The following is a 21,387-nucleotide window of genomic DNA, read 5'->3' on the forward strand; positions in this document are numbered from 1 at the left end:
GCAAAATTTTGTGTTTTTTATGGCTGAGTAATATTCCATTGTATATATTAATACATATATATACCACATTGTCTTTATCCATTCATCTGTTGACACTTAGGTTGCTTCCATATCTTGGCAGTTGTAAATAATGCTGCTATGAACATTGGGGGTGCATGTATCTTCTCGAATTAGTGTTTTTGGTTTTCTTTGGATATATACCCAGGAGTGGAATTGCTGGGTCATATATGGTAGTTATATTTTTAATGTTTTAAGAAACTGCCATTTTGTTTTCCACTGTGGCTGCACCAGTTTACATTCCTACCAACAGTGCACAAGAGTTCTCTTTTTTCCACATCCTCTCCAACATTTGTTACTTGTGTTCTTTAAAATCATTTTAATATATGGTGCTTGTTACAACATGGAAAATTATAAATGACATTTCTGTGGACACTTATTTGGAACTTTTCATTTTAAAAATTATAAAAAATTATTTATTTATTTTGCACACTGTGCAGCATGCGGGATCTTAGTTCCCTGACCAGGGATCGATCCCATGTCCCCTAAATTGGGAGCATGGAGTCTTAACCACTGGACTGCCAGGGAGGTCCCTCAGAATTATTTTTAGAGCACCTATTGGAGGAACCCCAGGTGGAGGTGTGGTTAGAGATGCTGTATCATCCATTAATGGAGGGTGGGGGAAGATGGTCATAGGTTAGTTGGTAAAGAAGTGAACTAATTGTTTCCATTGCCTTGTGGGAAGAAATTTGACTATTGCCTTGGTTACCTAGGAATTATACTCAACCTTCAACTCCCTGTGCTGTCTACCCTGAGTGGGGAAAATAAAGGTTGTTTGAGAAATTGAAACTGATAGGTGAACTTAGTTTCTTTTTATCTGACATAGTCCAGTCACTGCATTTGAGTTTTGTGCTGACTATATTTAACATTCTAATAATGTAATGAATAATAGGCGTTCAGGGTAAAAAGAGAGGAAAAAGTAAAGGATTTATGTCAATATTAATCGTTCTCTTGTGATTGTTACTGAACCTATGGGTGGAATGATCAGGGTTTTCCTCATCCTTGAGAAAAGTAGTGATTTAGTTAATTAGTTGCTGCTGCTTTTCCATTATCAAGTAGCATGCATTTTCTACTAAATAGATTGTAGTAGAATGGTGAGTCAACTCACCACTCTTTGAAATGGTGAGTTAACATATCATGTGAGACTATTGTAGTGGGCAGAAAGGAGAACCTAAGTAGATAGCTGGTAAGAAAAACTTACATGTCTGAGTAACTTAAGTGAGATGTTTGGGGTTTTTTCCACTTAGCAAGGTGAAAATTTTATCAAGTTCTTGCTTATGGTGCAGAGCTTATATATTCTTTGATGTGAGCACCACTGCTTTGCTAGATTGGAAGTATGATTCTGACTTAACCCTCCCACATGTCTGTGAGAATACACAGCCAGTAAAGCTACATACTCTTGTCCATGGCCGGAGACCAGCCCCTTAACTCCGGATGTCTTTGTATAACATGAGTCCTCACCTAGGGAGACAGCGTGAGGTGCAGGATCTGTGCAAATCTGTCCCAGTACTGGGGAGATAACGCGGAGTGTGCCATCCGAAAGAGGCTTTTGATCTTCTCACAAGGCATAGCGTTCACCCTGTCTCCCTAGGTAAGCAGTCATTTTATAGACAGATGACTGGAGTTAGAGAGTTGGTCTCTGTCTGTGGGACAGAGTATGGGCTTTATTGGCTGTGTATTCTCCAGGATGTGCTACACAGTTAAAACTCTTATGGTTAGAGCTCGTGTTACACCTTTGACTTTTTTGCCCCTCTGTTCCCTACTTGCAGCTGCAGGTGTCCTCAGTAAGCCTTGTTCAGTGACTGTAGCCAATGAGGCAAGCAAGAAGAAAGTGGATGTCATTGACCTAACAATAGAAAGCTCTTCTGATGAAGAGGAAGACCCTCCTGCCAAAAGGAAATGCATCTTTATGTCAGAAACACAAAGCAGCCCAACCAAAGGGTTTGTTAATTTATAGTTCACTATTGTTTATTACACTTGGAACTAACTATTCTTGGGATAAGTTTGTAAATGTCTCTGAGAGTTGCATAACCATATAGGGCTATTTTAATTTGCCTTTTGTTCAGTTGAAATATTTTCAAGTGAGCATGTTGTTTATAGGAAAGCAAATTTTGATGAAGAATATATTCCCATCTTTGGGAAGTGAGAGTTGAAATCTTCTCATGTCTAAATATTTATTTCAAATTTGATACTTTTTGTTATTTTCTTGAATCTATTTGGAAGGAGTAAATTTGGCATCACAGACCAACATGAGGAAGCCGAGTGTGTGGAATTGGGAATCTGACAAGTGTGGATTCCAATTTTGACACCATTGCTTACTCATTCTGTGATCTTGGTTGAAATATTTAACTTGTTTGAGCCTCCTTTTCCTGTTCTGTACAATGGGGTTAAATAATGCCTACCTCATAAGATTAAATTCAGGTTTCAATAAGATAATGAAAGAGCTCAGCCTCAGTGTCAACCACATGGTCATTGTCTCAGTAAAAAATTGATTGCCTTCCCTTCTCACCCTCTCCAGGGCAAAATATGGGCTAGTAAAAGCAGTCTAGCGTTTATTTATGAGTCATCTGGCAGAAGCTGTTGCTGACCTATAGTGAGTGACAGGTTTGAGTATTTAGCAATAGGTGCTTCTTAGAGATTTTGGAATCTGCAGGAAAGCAGCAGCGGGTTCTCTTGACATCTATGAACATATTGTTTCAAACTTGAGTATGCCAGCCTTATCTTTTGGCTTCTCATAGCACTTCTCTTCTCTAATGGCTTTATTGGGGTATAATTTATATACCATAAAATTCTCCCATCTTAAGTATTCAGTTGCACAGTTCAGTGATTTTAGTAAATTCATAGGGCTGTATAGTCATCATCACAATTCAGTTGTAGAATATTCTGAACAGCCAGTAAACATCTCTCATGTTCATTTGCAGTTAATCCTGATGCACACCCCAAATCTAGACAACCATTGATCTTTTTATCTCTATAAACTTGCCTTTTCTAGACATTTTATACAAGTGGAGTTATATTCTCGGTGCACTTTTGAAACATTCTTTTTTTATAGTTACTTTTGAAACCAGGAGAATTAAACTTTTTGTGCTGCCTTCTTCACTGTTAAAATGCTTATATTTCCAGATGTGATTTATGTATCACAGTAAGGGTATTTTTTGTTTGTTTGTTTTTTTAGTGGAACAGAAAATGAAATAAGTATTTCAAGTGGGATTTTTGGGGGGTATGCTGATCATTTATTGTTCCTTTCAGACAATTTGTTTGGCACTTCTAGCATTTAAATAATAAAAAATGAAAATGTAATTTTGAAATGTTTACTAAAGTGGAGAATCATGGGAATGAATACTTAGATATGGTATTTCCAGATTTTACTCTCTAATGAAACTCTTTAGAATATGCTGGAAAAACATAGGTTGCACAGTGCTATAGTTAGATGGTTTCCTGCCAGGTTGAAGGGTTGTGCGTAGTGATATGGACTCATGAGTTACTGTGATCATAGAGGGTGTCTCTGGTGGCTCGCCATAAGGGTCTACCCTCTATGTTCCTTTTGCACATTTTTACCAATACTTGATGAGGACTCAGAACTGGAGGAGTGGCACGTACATTGGGTGACAATCTGAAATGACTTCAACATGCAGAGGAATCAGGACAGTTCACACCTGCGGTCAGCTACCGTAGAGATAGATGTAAGTCTCCTCATCGAGGTTAAAAAGAAAATAAAAACTAACATTGTGAGTATAAGGTAGAAACTTTTGACTAAACCAGCAACACATGAAAATTTTGGTTTAAAATGTCCGTAAATTGCAGCTTCCCAGCTCATTCCACAAAGTTGACATAACTCTTAATACCCTAACTAGACTTACGCATTAACAGCCAAAAGAGAAGAACCATTATGAAACAGGAAGTTCAGTGAAAATTCTGAATTCAGTCTTAGTAAATTATTTAATAATACATTAAAATGGCATCCATTACCACCAAGTAGGGTTTATCTAAGAATGCTTTATTATTAGGAAATACATTGATAAAATGGATCTTGTCATAGGACAACAAGTCAGCCCTCTATATCCATGGATTCGGGTAACCATGGATCATCACAAATACTTGGGGAAAATTTTTTTTTAAGTTCCAAAAAGCAAAATTTGCTCTTTGCTGCCAGCAACTATTTACATAGCATTTCCATTGTATTAAGTATTATAAAGTAATCTAGAGATGATTTAAAGTATATGGGGGATATGCGAGTACTACACCATTTTATATAAGGGATTTGAGCATCCATGAGTTTTGGTATCTGTGGGGGGTGGGAGAGTCCTTGGAACCAATCCCCTGTAGATACCAAGGGATGACTGTATATAGTCATTTTAATAGATGGTGACATTCCATAAATTAATGGCCATTCCTGATAGAAACTCTTTGAAGTGTCAGAATTCACTTAATGGTTTGAAGGGTTCACCACTTGAGCTGATTTGTTCTTAGACTGCATTAATAAGCGAAGCAGTGTCCAGGATACATACGCATGCCAGTTTCGTTCCATTTTTAGGCTAGAAGACTTTCACTTAGACCATTTTAGTCAGGGCTGTCATCAAGAAGGGTATTAATGAGAGCAGCCAGAGGAGGGAAACAGGATGGTGAATAGTGGAAACATAGCCTGATGGATGAATGGGTCTAAGGATTGAAGCTGTTAAGCCAGGAGAAAAGAATATGTTATAGTTATCTTGTAGTTCTTGAACGGGAGTCATTGATGAACTGGGTTAAGTTTATTCTTTGTTATAACATTTGGCAGATCTAAGTCCAATGGAGGAAAGATACATGGAAAAACTTCCCGTTGGAGTTTTCTGAACACTAAGGAAGTTGATGTTTTGTGCTAAAATCACATTTTCTGTGTTAAGAAAGAGTGGATGCCACCTGTCCGGGTGTCACAGTGGAGACTCACGCTATGGTTATATCATTTCTGTAATCCCTTCCAACTCTTACTTTTTATCTCCTGGTTTTTGTTCCTGGTCATTCTGTTCGTATCCTCTCTTTTGTGTCAGCATCTAGAAATTTTTCCTGAGGTGTAAGTTTATCATAGGACTTCTTGGTCAATGATAGTAAGCAAATGGGAAATAGAGGAAAAACAGGAAAACTTACTTTAAGTTACAGTCTAAAATTCAGGTGAGCAGTTATTTTTTAAGAGGTATTGTTTTTGAAAAAAATTATTCTTATAAACAATTTTTCAAAGCATCAAGAAATAAAAAGCATTCTGTTAACACTTTGATGGTAATTCTTCTAGCCTCTTTCCCTGCATAGGCTGTCAGAAGAAATTGGCACCTTAATCTAAGACTTTTAGGAAACTTCTGCTATTTTTCTAAATTAAAAGATAATTTTAAATATTATGTCCCTACCCCATGGCTGGGAAATTCAATGACTGCTTTGTCATTAATGAGGAGGTATTCTAAAGACAGGAAACAAAGATTAGAAATAGATTAAGAATCATTAGCAAAATTGAATCTTTTAAAATATTTTTATGACCATAAAGTGGGAGCACCCAGTGAATTTCAGGTTTATGGATAAAAATTCAAGTTACTGAATTTTCAGACATGTAAGTTGGGGCCAAGTATGATGAATTCAGTGATCTAGTACACAGTCTAGAATACTAATGTTTGCTGTCTAGCAGCATGCCAGCAGTTTACCTTTGTGCTGTGATACTATGGATACAGCTATAAAAATTTATATATGTACACATACATATTGTACACATAAAGCCTGTGTGTGTATTTGCCAATCCTGTGAGGAGGGAGTAACAAATACTAAAAGTTTTAAAAAATGTTTTTATTATTTTATAGCATCACATACCCACAATTCCACCAGACATAGCCATTTACATTTCTCCATGGTTCCTGATATTCCATATCTATAAATACATCTTTTTTTGCATAGGCATCAGAATCATTTACCTTTCTGAATGTGGTCTTTGTGAAGATTCTGATTAAAACAAAAATCTTTCTACTAGTAGGTAATTTGATAATCCTAACAAATGGCGAATTTCACCCATTCTATATAAAGTTGAATTTGTATTAATGGTTACAAAGTTCAGGTAATAGGAATTAACCTACACTAAATAGTTTGATGTTTGCTGAGATTTTAGATATTGATTTAATAATTTGTACTGTCAGTGGATTGTGACATTTTCATGTGTTTTGACAGCATTTTGTATTGGAGAAACAAGGAATAGTTGTTTAATCACTCAACGTTTCATGTTATGAGAACAGAAGATATGCAGTGGTTAAGAGTTACTGTGGTTAAAAAAAGAATTAAAAAAAAAAAAAGAGTTACTGTGGTGACATGTGCATTGGGACATTGACCTTACTCCTCTACAGATGGAAATAAAGGGGCCAGGGTAGGAAAATGAGTTTTATTGTTGTTTTCTATAAATCTGATCCAGGTTGAAAGGTCAGTTCAGGATCAAGACAAAAGACAATCTCCAGTGTGAGACATCAAAGGACGAGAAGAGGGAGCAAGAGGAAGGCAGCCATTGTCTTTTCCTTGTAAACTTGAAATTTTTCTTTTCATTTCTTTCAGTGTCAGAGAAAAAGTGACAGATTAAATGTACCTTTAAGTAGGAACTTTTTAAAATAAATGAAATCATATGTATGTGTGTATATTGTATGTGTGTATATATATATGCACACACATACATACATATGTATACAAACACACACACACATATAGGTCTTCTTCAAAAGCTTGCATCTTAAAAAATATATATATGATTAAGATATTAATACTGTGAAACAACCATAATAATCAGAGCCACTTTTTAAACCCCCTCCTTAGTACTAACATATACCAGTGTCTTCATTCATTCATTCATTCATTTATGGCTGTGTTGGGTGTTGATTGCTGCACGCAGGCTTTCTCTAGTTGCGGTGAGCGGGGGCTACTCTTCGTTGTGGTGCGAGGGCTTCTCATTGTGATGGCTTCTTTTGTTGCGGAGCATGGGCTCTAGGCACGCGGTCTTCGGTAGTTGTGGCTCACGGGCTCTAGAGCGCAGGCTCAGTAGTTGTGGCGCAGGGGCTTAGTTGCTCCGCAGCATGTGGGATCTTCCCGGACCAGGGCTCGAACCCGTGTCCCCTGCATTGGCAGGCGGATTCTTAACCACTGTGCCACCAGGGAAGTCCCTGTCTTTTTCCTTCTTATCCCCATCCCCCAGCCCCCAATTTCTGATACACATTCTTGTGTGGGAGGTAGGATCGTTTGTAATTTGAAAATACTTTTGGTGATTTTTTGTTCTACTTTCATCCTTGTAGAGGACCAGTGCCTTCAAACCTCCAGAAAAAGATGTGCTTTAATATAACATATGTACTTGAGCTCATCTCAGGTTTTCTCTTTCCCCCTCTGGAGTCTACCTTTGTGGTTTTAGGTTGACAGGTAACACTGGAGGCCAAGAAACCTTCTGATTCTAACCGAGGCAGGTTGCTGTTTTTGTCCATCTTCATCTACATCTGGAAAATGTGTTTTGAAATATGAGGCTTATGTTACCGTCTCAAGCATGTTATATTTCCTTTGCCTCCCAAATGGATCAGTTTAAGATTCCTGAACTCTGACCTATGTTATTTATTTGCTTTTCTGAGACTAGCAGTTGCCAGCACAGCCATGTGTGTCCTCTCAAGATGACTTCATTTTCCTCCTTTCCAACAACATCTGTATTTTTGACGAATAGTACAGAATAACAGCTAGACAAGAGCCTCATGTTATAATGGAAACTGGTTTTAGAGGGACTCCAGTGTTTAAATAGGTGGTGATTATTTAAGTGGTTTGAGATTTTTAATTGAGGTTATGAAATAGTTTTGTCAGTTGTTTAGAGTATGAAGAATGTCATGCAAATATGTCATCATTTCTTATTACTAGTATTTAATAATCTGAGCAATAACAGGAAGTTTCAACCAAGGGAAAGGACACCTAGAGGTCCTACTTGTCACCTCAGTCTAACTTTGATGGTTGTACTGTTTCTGTCAGTTGTGCTTCATCTTTGTAGTGGTCCCTTCCAGCTACAGAGCTCTGTGCCTCTCTCATTAAGCTCATGGTAGTTTACTGGCAGCGCTTTGGAATGCTGACCTTAATGTCCTAATGACCTAATGTCCCTGTGTCCCCGTCCCCCACCCTCCTTTTTTTTTTTTTTTTCCAGTTTAGTAAAGTTTTACTTTTCAAAATGTACAGTGGTGGGACCTGTTTATGCATCTTTACTGGCAGCTGGGGCATCTCCACCTTTGGTGTTCCTGGTATAAGTTATTTGAACTCTGTGCTTTGAAACTGGTTTAATGGGTCCTTTACTGAGCAGCTCCTGAAGGGCTGCGCTGGCCAGGGAACTGTGAATCTTCAGTCTCTCAGAGACAACAGCTGGGGTTTTTTTTTTTTTTTTTTTGCGGTACGCGGGCCTCTCACTGTTGTGGCCTCTCCCGCCGCGGAGCACAGGCTCCGGACGCGCAGGCCCAGCGGCCATGGCTCACGGGCGCAGCCGCTCCGCGGCAAGTGGGATCCCCCCGGACCGGGGCACGAACCCGTGTCCGCTGCATCGGCAGGCGGACTCCCAACCACTGCGCCACCAGGGAAGCCCTGGGGTTTTAATAAAGCTTATAGTCAGGAACTTCCTTACAGAGTTTGTCTTATGTGGCTTTGTCAAACAAGACTAGGTTATTGAGCTTGTCCCACATTTTGCCTTTGGTCTTTGTCTTTCTTGGCTGACTTTCCAGCATCTATCTTTTTCTTGTCATCCTTGTGTGGCATCGCAGAGCTCAGAGAGCAGGTGCTACCACTGCAGCCTCACTAAGATGCTGGACAAAAAGGTGGCCACCATCAGCCAGAGGGTCAGTAACATTGCTTAGTTTCTTGTATATGTTCAAGATGTTTTCTTGAGAACTTGTAATTGTTTACCCTGGACTAAGATAAAATGAAGGTTAAGTAGGAAGAATGCAAAATCATCTCTCTTTTTTCCTGAACTTTTTCAAAAATATGTTTAACTATACTGCTTCTTAAAATTATAAAGTTATTATTATTACATATATAGTGTGTATACGTACATGTATAAATACCAGTAATAAAGTGTATCTTAAGTGTATTTAATTTGTGTTTTTCATAGCATGAACAGAGAATTTCAAAGTCGTAAGCCCTCTTAGAAGAGTAGATGGTATCATGGTAGCCAGTGTTTTTATTTCTGGATATTATGTCTGAAATCCTGAGTCGTTGTCTTATTCTAATTGCTGATTGCTGCCTGTTGTTATCAGGCTGGCTGGCTTTAGGACTGGCTGTCTTTGCTTGGGTGATTCCCAGATAAGATCGCTAATAATTAACAGTTCACGTTAGGATGGAAGAAATCATGCTTGAGCTATAGTAAGTAGCTTCACTCATAAAGGTACTCTGATTTTAATCAAATCTTAGGAGTCTTCTATTTTATTTCTAAATTTCTTTATATATAAAATTACTAATATTCACATACATGTTACATATACATTAATAAAATCATTATGTAGAGTATATTCCTGTTTGTGGATCAAAGTTTTATGTATTGCTCCAGCACTGTCCATTATGTTTTAATGCCACCTTGCTCTTTTTTTTTTTTTTTTTTTTTGCGGTATACCTCTCACTGCTGTGGCCTCTCCCGTTGCGGAGCACAGGCTCCAGACGCGCAGGCTCAGCGGCCATGGCTCACGGGCCCAGCCGCTCCGCGGCATGTGGGATCTTCCCGGACCGGGGCACGAACCCGTGTCCCCTGCATCGGCAGGCGGACTCTCAACCACTGCGCCACCAGGGAAGCCCCACCTTGCTCTTATGTCACAGCTGCTGTTGAGAGCCAACATGTGTTCATGTTAAAGTGAAGACTGTTATGAAAGAGGAGAGTGAGTGGAGTACTGTGTAGTGAGTAGCTGCCGTATAGTTGTTTGGAAACTTAGTGAACTTAACGACTGACAATGCCCAGTGGTACAGCCCTTCTCTCCTGTGAACTAACAGCCAGATTGTTTGTAATTTCCCGTGCTATTTAAAACAGGGTTCTCATGTATCAGCCATCTTCTGTAAGGGTGCCCAGTGTGACTTCGGTTGATCCTGCTGCTATTCCGCCTTCATTAACAGACTACTCAGTACCATTCCACCACACGCCAATATCAAGCATGTCATCAGACTTGCCAGGTATGTGAAGAGGTGTTTTGTTTTTTTTTATCAAGTTTTACCATTTCTTTTTATCTTAATCTGTGGAGCAAATATAATTCAAATATCTTAAATAGAAATGCTAAGGAAATTGCTAAGGAGAGGCTTCCTGTAAAGTTAGTATGTTTTAAATATATCACATTCAGTTCCTATTATTTTAACTATAGAGCAATCTGTAGATTTTGATGAGAGGAAAACAGTAGGAAAATTTTACAGAATTTATTCTTCCTCATAGAGAATTTATACTGGGAGACTCTTTCTTCATTTATCATGGAAGCTTCACAGGTTAGGGAGAATGTTTTCTCATACTTTTTTTGGTAGCCCATCACTTCTTGGTATCCCATCACAACTTCAGAATATACTGGTGTACTGTGAGGTCAGTGTTGCCTACCAGCTTTACCCTGTAAAAATAGGATCTACCTGCTGTTTCCCTAGAGCTCTGCTTAATATTGAGGGATATCTTTTATATGTATGTTAACTCAACAGTTAAAAGCTTCAAGGCTGCTTGAATTACCTTAGTACCAAGACGTATGCAACCAAGGCCATACTATAAAATTAAAGCTTTTTCCTCCCTCCCTCTTTTTCTCTCCCTACATAGCCATTGTTTTTGCAGACTTTTGGTCGATCAAATTTGAGCAAGTTAGTACCAGTGACTCTTAAATTCATGACTTCCCTTCTCTTTGAAGGACCCTTTTAGTGGAATACAGTCACCTCCTCCTGTTAATTTTCTGGATTTAGGAAATTAATTTTGACCTATGATTTATTCTTCTTGCCCCTCTTAGTAAGGTCTTTATTTTAAGCACAATGTATATTCTGTTGGGCAAAGTTTGTGTTGTTGAAGAAGTTGATAGTTGTGTACTCTGCCCCAGTGTAATTTTGCCACTTGAAATTTGTTCAGCATTTATTCAGTTTGAATAAAATTTAATGGAAAAGAGTAGACTAAAAATAGTATCCATCAAAAAAAATGTTAGGTACCTTTTGCTTCTTAAATGTGTTTACTCCACATGTACTTTGGGAATTGGTATTTTAAAAAATAGTTTGCAAACCCAGCTAGCACCAATTATAGAGTATTTGTTGATACAAAGCTTGATGCTGAGTTACAGGTGAGGTTTCGTGGTCCTAAGAAAGATGGAAAGTCAGAGAGTCTTAATTCCTTACTGCCATGTTTTGCTTTAAGTGTGGCTAGTTTCAAATGAAGTTGAAGAGTGTCCACATGTCATCTTACAAACAAGCATTCCAGAAGGATTTGTTTCCTAAAGATCTTGAATTAAAAATCCTGAAAAAAGATAATGAACGTTCTCTGTTTTTACTGAGTGACTCTGGCCATTTAGCGATAGAATAGGTACAATGTACAAATCACTTGCCCTGTTAGTTTTTGAGTTATGTGAGTTTGGATGAATTTTTAATTTCAGGGAATTTATATTATTTCAAAATTTGGGCATAAAGTCAGCCTATTTACTTTATAAAATGTACAGATTTGAGAAAAACAGTAAAATATGTTAACTGTGTATTTCATAAAATGCATTTCAAGCTGACATTAAGGAACTAAGACTAATATCCAGGGCTGATATTTAGCCAATATAAGCCAATATAGTGATACTGATTATTAAAATGTTGAAAGGCTTTCTTATCAGTTGATAAACAGAATAGAATAGGAACTGTTGTACTTTAGAAGAGTTACCAGTTTACCGTCATCTATGAATTATGTAGCAGTTACTACATCTAAGTAGTTTAGTTTTTACTTTGGTTTTACTGTTAATATGCTCTTTTGTAATTAGTAATTACTTTGGAGATTTTTTGTGCATAATTTTTATGTAATTAGTCATACTGTACAGAGTTTTGATATTTATAAGTTTAATAATTTATAATAAAATATTAAATAGAACACCAAGAATGGAGAGATGACAAACTTTTAATACATTTCTTAACATTCCTTTTAAACATCGTAAACATGAATCTTCTGAATCTGCAGGAGAACAAAGAAGAAATGATATTAATAATGAACTGCAGCTTGGAACATCTTCTGATACTGTGCAGCAGTGAATGCAAAATAAAACATAATTTGTATTTATGGAATGGAAAACAGCTTGATTATTTCATGAAAAAATATGACTGCCTTATTATTGCTAGTGCCATATTTGTCAGGTGGGAATAGTGCTCAAAAGTTGTATCATTAAAATTTGAAAGTGCTAAACATTTACATATTTAATCATGTAGGAGTTATGTTTTGTTAAAGTTCATGGCTCAAGTAAGGAGAATGTGTTGTTATTAATAAGACATACAGAGTCAGTTTCACATGAAGAAGCATTTAAAATCTAAAACGACAATTTTATCAGTATTGACAAAAGCATTTAGAATGTACCATCAGAATTTTTAACACTACCTGCTTTTTAGTTAAAGATGAGCATTTTCAACTGTGGAATACTTAGGAGGGCCTAAAAATACGTCAGTACAACATATCATTGCAGTTCAAACTTACGGTGAAATAAGAAAACAGCATTTTACTAAACTTAGAAAATAAGGCAATAACATTTGATCACTGTTTGTGAAACGTCATCTATTTCATGTAAGGGTTTTAATAGTCTGTTCTTACAAAGTAGAATTGCAAGACATTGTTGGTAATCTTCTTTTAATAGGAGGAATAACATCTGAAATACTATATTGAACTTCTTTGTTACTGTTTGAGAAAAATGGTTTCAGTGAGAAATATTTACATTAAAAACATTATTGAATTTTGTGTATATAGCATCTGTGTAATGCTAGGGAGACAATGGGTTTCAACCAAAATTTCAAAAAAATTTCTAGACATTTTATTATGGCATTGTATAAGTTACCATATTCAGTTATCCCTGGATGAGGTGTCAAAAGATATAGATCAAACAAATCTCTTAAAATGTTTTATCAGTAGACTGTATATCTACTAGCACACATGAAATAATCATCAAAGAGAATTGCAGTACATCTGAAGAGATGGGAATTGAAATAATGAAAATATGGAGACACTTGGCACCTCCTCGATGGGCAGTCTCCAGTGCTAGAACTACAAAAACAGCTTGAAAATTATATCGAGCCTGTGTATTTATTTAAACTGAAGTTACAAAATGGGAATAAACTTTAGAAAATGAGCATTTTGAGTGATTTGGCTTCAATACACAATATTCCAACGGAAATAGCAATACTTCCTGTAGCTTTATAAAGAAATTTTGTTATTCAAATGGACTGAGTTATTCAACAAACATTAAAAGTGATTGAATATTTGAAATTAAATAAGCTTTTAAAAGCAGAAGTTATTATATAAATAATGTTATATACCATTTGAAGCAAAACAAAATTAATACAATTAAGCCAATAAAATGATATGCAAATAAACTCTTTTTGTGACGTAGTCCATAATAGAAACGTTGAATGTATAAAACTCTCAGAAGGTGTTATAAGGGCTAGACAAATTGTGAATTACTGTTCAGCTGAAGCAGAGAGAGGATTTACTGGACAGTATCATTAGTGTGAAGAGAAACTCTTTGCTTATTGAGATATGTCACCTACTTAGTATCAATTTAATGGGGAGCTCCTTGGAAAAGTTTGTTGTGATTCCAGTGTTGGCTCAAACCTTGCTGTATCATATAGCTAGTGATAGGCATATGAAATGAAAAATATCAGCAGTTTTCAAAAATGCTTTAGAAATTAAATGACTTCTTTCAAATGATTGGTGCTACAGCTTGTATTACTTGATAAGTATTTTTATCATACCCTTGTTTAGAGATTATCAGGGAATAAATATACTTTAACATTTTGATTTATAAAATTTTCATACTGGTTATTAAATATTTTAAATATTTCCCGCTAATATTCTCTCTTTAGAGTAACAGTCTAGTATTAGAGTACACTCTGTATGATTATTATACTTGAGGTGACATTGAATACCAGCATATAAAAATTCAAAGAATGGATAGAAATTGGCCCGTCTTAGTAAGGTACACCTAATATGTGATTTTTATTTTTTTTTAATGTTTTGAAATTTAGTCAAACAGAGGTCTATGGGGACTGACCTTGAAGTTTATTGCTAGATTTTTCAGACCTGAAATATTTTTTTATTTATTGTTATAACTTTAATGTTTCAAAATGGTATTACTGGGCAACGTTTTACCACAGTTCTAGTTCAAAAGCATAACTGGAGAGTCCCAAAGCTTTGGTTTAGAAAACTGCATTAGCTTATAACCCAGCAAACCTTGGTAAGATTTAGCTTGTTAGTGAGCAGCAGTTAGCAGGTGCTTGCTTTGTGCAGCACGTTGAACTGTGTACTGCTACTCTTGTTGTGGGAACCGGGGAACAGAGAGCTGTCCGTGAAATAGACATTTATCTGCCTAAGAAGTGATATTTTAGATGAAGCTCAGTGTGGTGTATTTCTAAAAAATAAATGTGAAGTACCTTAAGAGTCTTAAGTATGTTTTTTTAATGGTCCGAATCCAGATCGTCATCTTCATTTTATTGCTTCTCATTCTGCTAAGTGATAAAGGGGGAAAGTTTGCTTTGACTAGTCCTATTTATCTGAAAAATTTTGGACTGCCCCCTTTAAGTCTCTGGGAGGCGGTTTTTCTAGTTGTTTTGTTAGGAAATATGTTCATTTTTGGGTTTTATCCACATAAATATCCTGATTGTGGTATAGGCCTTCCCTATGGCAGAATGGTAAGACCTTATTAACCCAAATGTTTTATGACTTAAGATAAATAAAAAATGATTTAGGGAAATAATTCTTGTCTCCAACATATGAGACAACTATTAACAGAACATTTTTGTTTTAGGTTTGGATTTTCTTTCCCTTATTCCAGTTGATCCCCAGGTATGTATCCTGAATTTAAGCAACTAATTTGTATTTGATTGTTGGTTGTGTCATACTAACTAAAAATGACCAGTTGCATAAAATCAGGACAGTCAACTCTCAGTTACTTAAATTGATGGAAAGGAAGTACTATATAAATATTTCACAATTTTACTTGGGAGGGATGAAGTTGCTAGTTCTCAGTTTATATTTTGGCCTTTAATGCTGGAAGTTTAAATTATATTTTATTTAGTTTAATATAATCAGTTGGCATTTCTTATGAGCATTTTAGTGATTAAAATGAGGGGAAGCAGTGCTCAATGACTGGAAGTTAAAACCTTACAGAGATAAGTTGTAAAACACTTGCTCTATACATAGAAAATAGCTGATGCTGATTAAACAGACTGAATCATTAGCTTGATTCTTCCTTGTTTTTAAAGGCAATCAGATTCAGACTTTGGAGATGCCCTTAATCTAAAATTGCTATAAACCAGTTTTCTTTGTCAGAGATAAGAAACTCTAGTATCCCAGCGTCCCAACATGAAGACCTTGCAATGAGTGTGGACTCCACTGATAAGGCTTATAGCAGAGGCAGAGCAGAGGAGGAAAAGGCATGGGAAAAGCTGAAGGGAAAAGCAAAACAGAGAAAGAGACTTTGAGAGAAGTGTTGAGAGTAGGGAGGGATAGAGGATGAGCCATGCACCACTGCTTTGTAGGCTGCTCAGAATCAGCTAACCACAGGTCTTGTATCAGCTTCCTGGTTCAGTACTCTGTATCTGATCACATAAACAGCACTGGAAATTTGGGCCCAAGGTAACAGGCACAGAATGAGGAGTTTCTTCTTCTCATTCTGAGTTGACTTTGTTACAGCAGTAGATTCTGTAGCAAAATATCTATCTGTTTTTTAAGGAAATAGATTCTTCAGGCTTAAAAGTATTACTGTTTTTAATGTGAATCATCCTTTTTTTAAAAAATGATCTTTTAACCTAGAGGATTTTGATTTTATAGGGCTATTTAGCATGCTTGGTGTCAGGCTAACTTGTTGCTAAGCCAAATGAAGGGTGAGGTTGTGCTTTCAGTTTTCCTTGAATCCTTAGATTTGTTCTACTTTACCTCCACATTGCCCCCTTAATCCCTGTTATCCTTATGCAGATGTGTTCAAATTACACATAAAGGCTACAGAGCTAGATTGGCTGCTACCTGAGTATTGTAAGATTTCAAGATGTAGAGGCTATTGATAGCAGGACTGTAGTATCTAGCATTCATTATACAAATGAAGAAGGGTACTTTTTACTCCTAGGTGGTCAAAAACTCCCTCAGAGGTAGTAGAAATAAAATGCTAACTTTCTGGGCTTTTTCCAGATTCTTGGCTCAATTTTAGTGGAAAATTAGAAATTGATTTTAAAGAAGTTTAATACCTGACAGTGCAACTCTCTTTAGAGGTTCTTAGAAGCTCTTTAAGAACTCCCCTTGAATGTCTTTGTGCCTGGCATTCGTTTTGTTGATGAACCAAGACAATTGTCCATCCTAAACATTAAGTTACTTTTTTAAAAGGCACCCTGAATTTTAGTTGTTGCCCTTCCACTGACTGGCAGCCTTAAACCTGGGGCCGTTGTTCCCATTTTATGGTCTTCTTGAAGATCATGTAGTCTAAACAACTTCAGTTTTAAATTTCTGTTTTTAATACCTCTGATGATAGGCTGAATAATATATAGAATTGATAATATTGATCAGATATCCTTACTGATCTTCTTTCATACAGTCAATCTAAACACAGACTTAGGACCTCTCCTCTTGTATACTGGACCTCACTTATCTCACTCAAGTCAGTGCAGTTGTCTCTCACATAAAATATTCTATGGTGATATAAAGCTTTTAGCTCTTGTCTCTCTCTGTTCCTCCAGGTCAATATTAGAGTACTAAACTCAGGTTGGAATTAGTTTGGGAATCAGCAACTAAGATGTTAAAGAAACCAGAAATTTGAACAGTTGGAAGGGGGTGTCAAGCAAGCATCTCAAAGGAAATTAGATTAGATTAGATTTCCTTTAAGATTTATTCCAAAATTTTGTGAGTACCTGAGATAACTCTCTTTCTGAGCATCCCGTGGTAGTTAGCTACCATGTAGTCTCTATATTAGAATGTATGCTATCTTCTAATTACACAGGTTCTGTTACGTGTATGTACAAAGGAGTCAGATGCTGCCTTCCCGCTGATCAGTCTTAACATTATTCCTTAAGGGTCTGATTAATACTAAATTTTGAGAGAATTATTGAATTTTGCATTAGCATTTTTCTTAACACCATTAAAAATAAGTTTATTAGCCTTTTACAGTGTGTTTTAAATCTGGTATAAATACATTTGAGCAAATTCTTTTTGAGATTAAGTATGAGTCATAATTTTGGGGCCAATATTTAGTATTAAATAACTTTAGTTATTGTTGACATTTTTGTACTACTACATATTTGGTCACAAATTCTGTGAGTTTTGAGACAATCAGGAATATGCTGCACTCAAAAAATAATGTAAAATGTTAAAATTCATGCCAACCTTCCATCCAAAGATGTGAAGTTTTGAGAAGTTTTTAAGTCCCACTGAGATTTAAATATGTGGCTATCACTTGTGCATATCTAACAATTTCTAGTCTCTATATTTAAAATCAATGTAGCCTCTTCCTCATCGACATCATTGTTTGTTTCAAGCAGTACTGTCCTCCTATGTTTTTGGATAGTCTCACCTCACCCTTAACAGCAAGCAGTACGTCTGTCACCACCACCAGCCCCCATGAAAGCAGTACTCATGTTAGTTCATCCAGCAGCAGGAGTGAGACAGGGGTCATAACCAGCAGTGGAAGTAACATTCCTGACATCATCTCATTGGACTAAAGGAGGACTCACTCGATTCTAGGAATCATTCATTAAAACTGCTGTTTCTTGGATCTCTGGTCCGTGGAAGCTATTTTTTTGGTAACGATTACTTTGATATTTATTGAAGTGTCAAATGGATTCTTTTGCCTTCTGAGAGATGAACACAGATGACTGCAGCAAGAACCACATGACATGCAAGGATTTTTCTTATTCATGCTGTACTCTGAGCATCAGATACATTCAGCTGTAACTGCATCTTCTTGAGAGATGGATTTCAATTTCATATGATACTGGTTGGATTCTACAAATCAGTTAAAATTTTTTTTGTTGTAATAAACAGCAATAAAGTTATGTAAATATTCAAGTAAACTTTTTTCTAATTAAAAAAATATGTAATCAGTGATTCTGAAATGACAAGTTTTGTTTAATCTGATGTGAAGGAAAAATATATGGAAAGAAGTTACGTTTGCTGAATGAGCCCTTTCCATGGAGATTTGTTCTATTTCGTTGAAGTAATGAAGTCTTGATAAGTAGCCAAAGCTTGGGTTCCACTTTTCTTCCTGCAGTTCCACTTTTCTCCCTGATTCCATCAAAGAAAAATGGCCTTTGTGTTAAGCATTTTCCCCTGGTTGTTGTTTACACTTTGGTATTGTGTGCTGATGAATGCAGAGTGACGTTCTGGGATTTGGCTTTTCTTTATTATTAGTGATTATGTTGAAGAAACCCTATGCAGAGTCTTCCCTGATATAATGTGTGTTATTTTGGTAATCGTACATTCTTATTCTAGAGGTTTCTATAAGTTGGGGGCTTACCTTCTCAAAAAAAAATTCTCTGCAGCCATCAAATGAAATGTTTTTAGATTAAGGTGTGGGCTGGAATGTTTGTTAGAATTTTGTTCACACTGTCTAGAAATATTGAGAGGTTGGAGGCAGTGGAAGAACAGATTTAGGGGCGGTGGGAATAGCAAAGTTTAATTTCTTTCTAAGAACTTCTTTTGCTCGTTTATTTTACAGGATAATGTACAGATCTGTGTTGAAACTTTTCAGTGTAGTAACACTGACAAAGAAAATATGTTTTAGATCTCATTTTTCTCATAGCAGTGATTTTCAAACTTAAAGAACAAACAGTAGCAAGGGGATGGGGATGGCATCAGATTTCCCTTTCCTTTTTTTAAAAGGAAATCTTTCCTGAAGCCACAAAAGACAAAACAGAATTAGAAATGTTTGAATGTAAGAAAGGTTTGAAGAGGAGAGGATGGGCCTGAAACCCACTTTGAAAACCACTCTCTTACTATGTGTTTGGTTTTAAAATCTCTCAGAAAACTGTTTTACCCTTAGAGAAACATTTTTATCCAAATTTTATACTTTGCTTTCATTTGGCTGCAGAATTTTGAGTTCTGAAGGACTTGATACTTCCCTAATATTTAGCTTTCTCTCCTTAAGCTGTATCTACTTTTAAAATAAACCTGTGTTAAAAATGATTAACTGATTTCTCAAGCTGAAGTGCCCAGATGAAGAGTCCACCAATTTCAGTTAGGATAGGGAACAATCTGGGTTGGTGTAACTCCAGGGAGCTGACTTGTCACTGCTTGGTTTTTCACACCTTCTCAAGTTCTCATGCCGCACCCCCCCCCCCACCCGTGCTCTTTTTGTACTCATTTAATTTCATGTGATTTTCTACATCATCCCTTCTTTGGCTGCATTATCCCCTTAATGTATTATCCCTTTTGGAGAGTTATAAGCATGGAAAACGAACCTGAATCTTCTTGCAGTAGTTGCATCATAGTTGCCAGTTTTACCTTCTTCGTCCATGTTACAGTCCTTTGGTCCAGATACAGAATTTCTTCCTAGTAAAATTTTATGTTGCTGCTCTACACGTGGATGCAAGTTCTGTTAACTCTGTAATCAGATAGAAAAAATAACCTGATTTGTGTGGTATAATTTGCTAATAAAGAAATGCTGTATATTTGTTACCATTTTGTTACCCTTTAGATGCTCAGAGACCCTCCCCTCCCCAGTTTAACCAACAGTTTTATCAGGTAAATGAAAAAAATTAATAGAAATTAGTTTATTTACTTGGTTCTTGTAAACGATACCTCTGTGCTTTTATAGTTGTGCTTTGTTTCCTTTTCACTGTTTATGTGAACAGTTTTATTGTTCATTTTTGGTGCTTTACACTGAATTACATAAATTTTTAATTTATCTCATACAGGCGACTAACATTTTTTAAAATATACTTTTAAGTTTATAATCTTAAAATTGAGACTTTTGTGTATGTATATTTGAAGGTGAGTACTTTATTGCTTTGGCCCTGTGACAACAACATGCTTATTAAGCCACTGTCCTTTTTTTAGAATGGTCACTAAATATTTTTTACTTAGGCTCTGATTTTGTAGCAGTTTCTTTTACTAGTCCAGATATCTGCTCAACCAAGTATAATTCAGTCTCAGAGGAGGTCATCTATAGCTGTTACTTAGATGTCAGCCAACCAGTGACTATGTTTAAGGAGGGGAACTGCAGTTATTAGTCTCTTACAAACACTTAGCCAACCTGTATTTTTATCTTTATTCACATAGAAATGTTAAAGGATTTCCTTGCTTTGGTAACTCGTGACAATGTAATGGGTGCTGAATGTAGCTTCACACCTAAGGTCTGCTTACTTCACTGACTTTCTGACCCTTAGGTGAGCTGCTTTAGGATTCTGTTTCCATTTCTGCCCAGAAGGTATAAATTCTTTGCATCTGTCATGGAATAATTATAAAGGCCAAACAAAACAGTAGAATCAGGAAAGCTAGAATGAAAAGAATCATGATTTGGTGAAAGAGTGTGAGTATAAATAAGGAGATCCATAATTCTTGGTATAAAACAAGTTGCCCTAGGGTCGACACTTAAAGAATTTGAAGAAAGGTAAGATGTTGGATTTTAGATGAATGACATTCAACAGAGACTGTTCTGACTTTGGATTCTGACCTTTGAACCATTCTGCCTTCAGACGAGTCTTGGACATCCGTCATTTAGTAACTGAGTTGTCTGCTTTTCTTCTGCCAAAAAAGTATTTATTGTTACAGTTTGTCTTTTTAAGTAAAGTTGAATTTTATAAAGCATTAGTTCTCAGCTTTGTCTTTCATTTCTCTCTAGCCCCCAATGGGTGTAAAAAAAAAAAAAAGTCTCTCCCCCACCCCCAAGTAAATGCTTTTACTTTCCTAATCTTTTTCATCTTGGAAAATGTAGAGCAGTATGCCATTTAAACTTGGGTCTGACATTGTATTTTGTGACCGTGGATCTGTGTCTTGTGGGAGGATGGAGTTGTCATTTAGGTTGGTGATTGATGTCTGAACCTGATTCACCATCTTTTCTGCTGCAGTTCTACACGAATATGGTGAAACTTGTGGAAAGAATTTAATACTTCCTCTGCTTTTTTAAGAATGACTGGTTTGTAAGCCCCCGCTTTTTTGTTGTTAAGAACCACGCTCCA

At 36.4% G+C, this 21,387-nt stretch overlaps 1 protein-coding gene across 5 annotated transcripts in view; it reads left to right on the forward strand.

Annotated features, from left to right (window-relative positions):
• Positions 1–21,016, forward strand: part of PIAS2 (protein inhibitor of activated STAT 2) — a 92,694-nt gene extending 71,678 nt beyond the window's left edge. For 2 of the 5 annotated variants that reach the window (XM_032654503.1, XM_032654505.1), the window contains exons 11-14: positions 1,827–1,998; positions 10,076–10,215; positions 15,033–15,070; positions 17,749–21,016. In XM_032654503.1, the coding sequence (XP_032510394.1) occupies positions 1,827–1,998; positions 10,076–10,215; positions 15,033–15,070; positions 17,749–17,931 (533 nt within the window). In that variant the 3' untranslated portion in view covers positions 17,932–21,016. Of the gene's footprint in view, positions 1–1,826; positions 1,999–10,075; positions 10,216–12,205; positions 12,379–15,032; positions 15,071–17,748 lie in introns of all 5 variants that reach the window. The other 3 variants (XR_004353160.1, XM_032654504.1, XM_032654506.1) reach the window with 3 other exon arrangements.
• The last annotated feature ends 371 nt before the right edge of the window (positions 21,017–21,387 follow it).

The sequence above is a fragment of the Phocoena sinus genome, chromosome 14 (genome assembly GCF_008692025.1).
Source record: "Phocoena sinus isolate mPhoSin1 chromosome 14, mPhoSin1.pri, whole genome shotgun sequence".
In the NCBI taxonomy this organism is placed as follows: Eukaryota; Metazoa; Chordata; class Mammalia; order Artiodactyla; family Phocoenidae; genus Phocoena; species Phocoena sinus.